The sequence below is a fragment of the Rhincodon typus genome, chromosome 11 (genome assembly GCF_021869965.1).
Source record: "Rhincodon typus isolate 14 chromosome 11, sRhiTyp1.1, whole genome shotgun sequence".
Taxonomy (NCBI): domain Eukaryota; kingdom Metazoa; phylum Chordata; class Chondrichthyes; order Orectolobiformes; family Rhincodontidae; genus Rhincodon; species Rhincodon typus.
Window position 1 is genome coordinate 62,381,587 of NC_063342.1, and position 3,042 is coordinate 62,384,628.

At 41.4% G+C, this 3,042-nt stretch overlaps 1 protein-coding gene across 1 annotated transcript in view; it reads left to right on the plus strand.

Moving 5' to 3' along the window:
- Nucleotides 1-2,394, plus strand: part of LOC109939071 (adhesion G-protein coupled receptor G4-like) — a 72,814-nt gene extending 70,420 nt beyond the window's left edge. The window contains exon 12 of the mRNA XM_048602525.1: nucleotides 2,288-2,394. Coding sequence (XP_048458482.1) covers nucleotides 2,288-2,394 — 107 coding nt within the window. The remainder of the gene's footprint in view (nucleotides 1-2,287) is intronic.
- The last annotated feature ends 648 nt before the right edge of the window (nucleotides 2,395-3,042 follow it).

Here is a 3,042-nt window from a genome sequence, read left to right on the forward strand (position 1 = left end):
GTAGCCTGAGGCCTGGAGTGGGGAGCAGAGCAAGTTGTAGCCTGAGGCCCGGAGCAGGGAGCACAGCGAGTCGCAGGCCGGGGCCTGGGGCCCAGAGCGGGGAACAGAGCGAGTCACAGGCTGGAGCACGGAGCCTGGAACAGGGAGCAGAGCGAGTCACAGGCCAGAGCATGGACCCCGGAGCGGGGAGCAGAGTGAGCCCAGGCCAGAGCACGGAGCAGGGAGCAGAGTGAGCCCAGGCCAGAGAACGGAGCGGGGAGCAGAGCGAGTCACAGGCCGGGGCCCCAAGCAGGGAGCAGAGCGAGTCACAGGCCGGGGCCCGGGGAGCAGAGTGAGTCACAGGCCGGAGCCCAGAGCGGGAAGCAGAGTGACGTGCAAGCGGAGTCCTGGAATAGGGGGCAGAGCGAGTTGCGACTGGAGACTGCAGTGGCAGGGAGTCCTGGACAGAGCCCATGCTGTGTCCACGTGCTGGCCTCATGTTCTGAAGCTTGGTGGGCATGGACTCATGTTGGAAAAGGACAATAACTTAATTAATTTAAAGACACTTATTCTCATTCTGGATGTTTAAACTCGGTATCCCCTGCTAGTTTATTTTTGCTATTTCAATTCTGTGAAAACGCTTAAAGTATCTAGACCTAGGTACCCAGTACATAAGATGGCATCAAAGAGGTAACATTACAAAAGTTTCACTGCACTCATTCTAGTATATGTTACAATAAAGGCTATTATAAATGGTCCTTAAGGACCTTATTTACGAAAATAACTTTAGCTGTGCCAAGTGTGACATAAGACGGGCCACTCGAGGATGATTTGCTACAGCAGGAGGGGATTACCATCCATGGGGCATGTATCTAAAATCTGACCATCCCAATCTGCACGTGTACCAGACGTCAATGATACGAAATAAGATGTGTCCTTCTAAGGAGATGTTGTTAGCACTTGAAAAGATATCTGGAATGCAGAAACTCTGGTTCATGGCAGGAACTCAAATTTTAAATTTGACAAAAGAGGAGTGTCTTTTCTTTCAAAGACCACATCATAGTTGGAGCTTAAATTTCTCCAACAGGCTTCCATTCAACTTCAAGGGACAAGAGACTTTGACGTTATAAATAGGGTTAGGTTAAAATGTGAAAAGCTGTTTGGTAAAATGAAAGGCTTAAGAGTGTGTAATTAGAGGTTATAATATCTATTCTGCTCATTGTCAGTCTGCATCATCAATAATGTCAAGTAATGTTAGACCACATGTAGGTGAACCTGAGAGGGAAATATTCTGATAAATTCAATGCAACAGTTTATCTTGTAAATAATGTAAACAGCCAATAAATGCTTTTCTTTAGATTAAAGCAGCTCTTTCATTGGAAACATATTGTCCCCAAACATCATAATAATGCATATGTGCTAATTTCAAAACCACTGAGACTACTGGAATAAAGGCCCAGTGAAACCAATCTTGGTTCCCTGAATTGTGAAAGTGCCACCTTGTGTACTGACACTTCTTGTAGAGTAGGAGACTAATGGCAGAACATATCATCTCTAATTTCATACAACAATCAACGCTTGGTGTAACTTCATAACTAAAGTCTATGACATTGATGGTGGCACAAATTACGGGCCCAGGCTGTTACCAACACATGTCAGTTTTGCAATATCAGTAAAGGTGGAGATTTTCCAGAATCAAATTGGAACTGGTTATATATTCTACCAGTTTTCTGCCTTCATGTCAATTCAATAAAAGGCCACTGCAGCAGATGAGTTCCAGAGATTGTCAAGACGAAATCTTTCATATTTGGCCTCACTGCTTATAATCTTTTTATTTGCAGGGAACATCTTTTGCACTATTATCACATCATCTGTGACAGATAATTGTAAACTGTTGTTTGTGACATTTCAAATTTGAAAATGACAGCTGGACATCAATGCATAAAATTTTCCACATTGTTGAGTGTATATTTTCTCCTTCCTATTAATGCAAATTGCTTTCCAGTGGCTACAGTTTGCTCTAGACCTATGAACACGAACCTAACCACCTAAATTGTCAATAAATCGTACTAGGAATAGACATTGCTTCAAATCAGCACTGACAAAGTTGTTGAATGATTGTTGAAGGGAGTAATTGTTTCAATTAAACTCAAGAAAAACTGAACATTCTGCCCAATGGACCTTAAGTAACTTGTATTATTAAAATTATTTTAGCTGCGTCCTAACCTGAGGACAATTCACACAAAAATGCTGCAGGCAGGGTTTGCCTGTTGATTGTCTGAACTGAAATTATATGCTTCTCTTACAGAGAACAGCACGGCACTTACTGGGACATCATCTGCAGCAAACACAACAGGTACAGAAAATGGGCTCTTTGTAACTATACAGAACATTAGCAAACTGTTGTTGAAATAGATTAATAGGATACAAAAAGAGCTTGTTTCTGTATAATGAATTCACATGTGTGCTAATCCGTAGACAACTTAAAAACTAATGTTACAGACCTGTGGGAAATGTGAAGCTGTTGAATGTTGGATCTGAAATCACGTATTTCCCTTTAATTTGACACCACAAGTACAACTGAGGCATCAATTCTACAGATTCTACCTTCTGTTCATTTGCCATTAGCATCTGCTTTAAGCTGCATGCAAAGCTCTGGAAAGAGAGAGAATTTATCACATAAAATTATTTTGTAAAACAGCATGCAACTGACGTGGCATTCTCAAAAACGTCAATAATAGCAGAAGAAATATTTATCAAGTGCATTTAAAAAATGTGTCTTGCCACACCACATTCAGTATAAATGAAAGTCTCCTAAACCTTGCCTAATCACTTGAAATCTTTTTACAGGGAATTCCTTTACCAATGCAGCCATTTCACCTATGACAGGTAAAGCAAATAGGTATTTGAGAGATTTTCATTTTGAAGATGTCAGCGGTGTACTGATTGAAACGCATGAAGTAAAAACAAATTTATCTTCATCACCTCTCTCGTACTGCAAATGCTTGTCTTTAAGGCTGCCCTCCAGTGGTTATCTAGATCTACAATTATAACCATAATCAC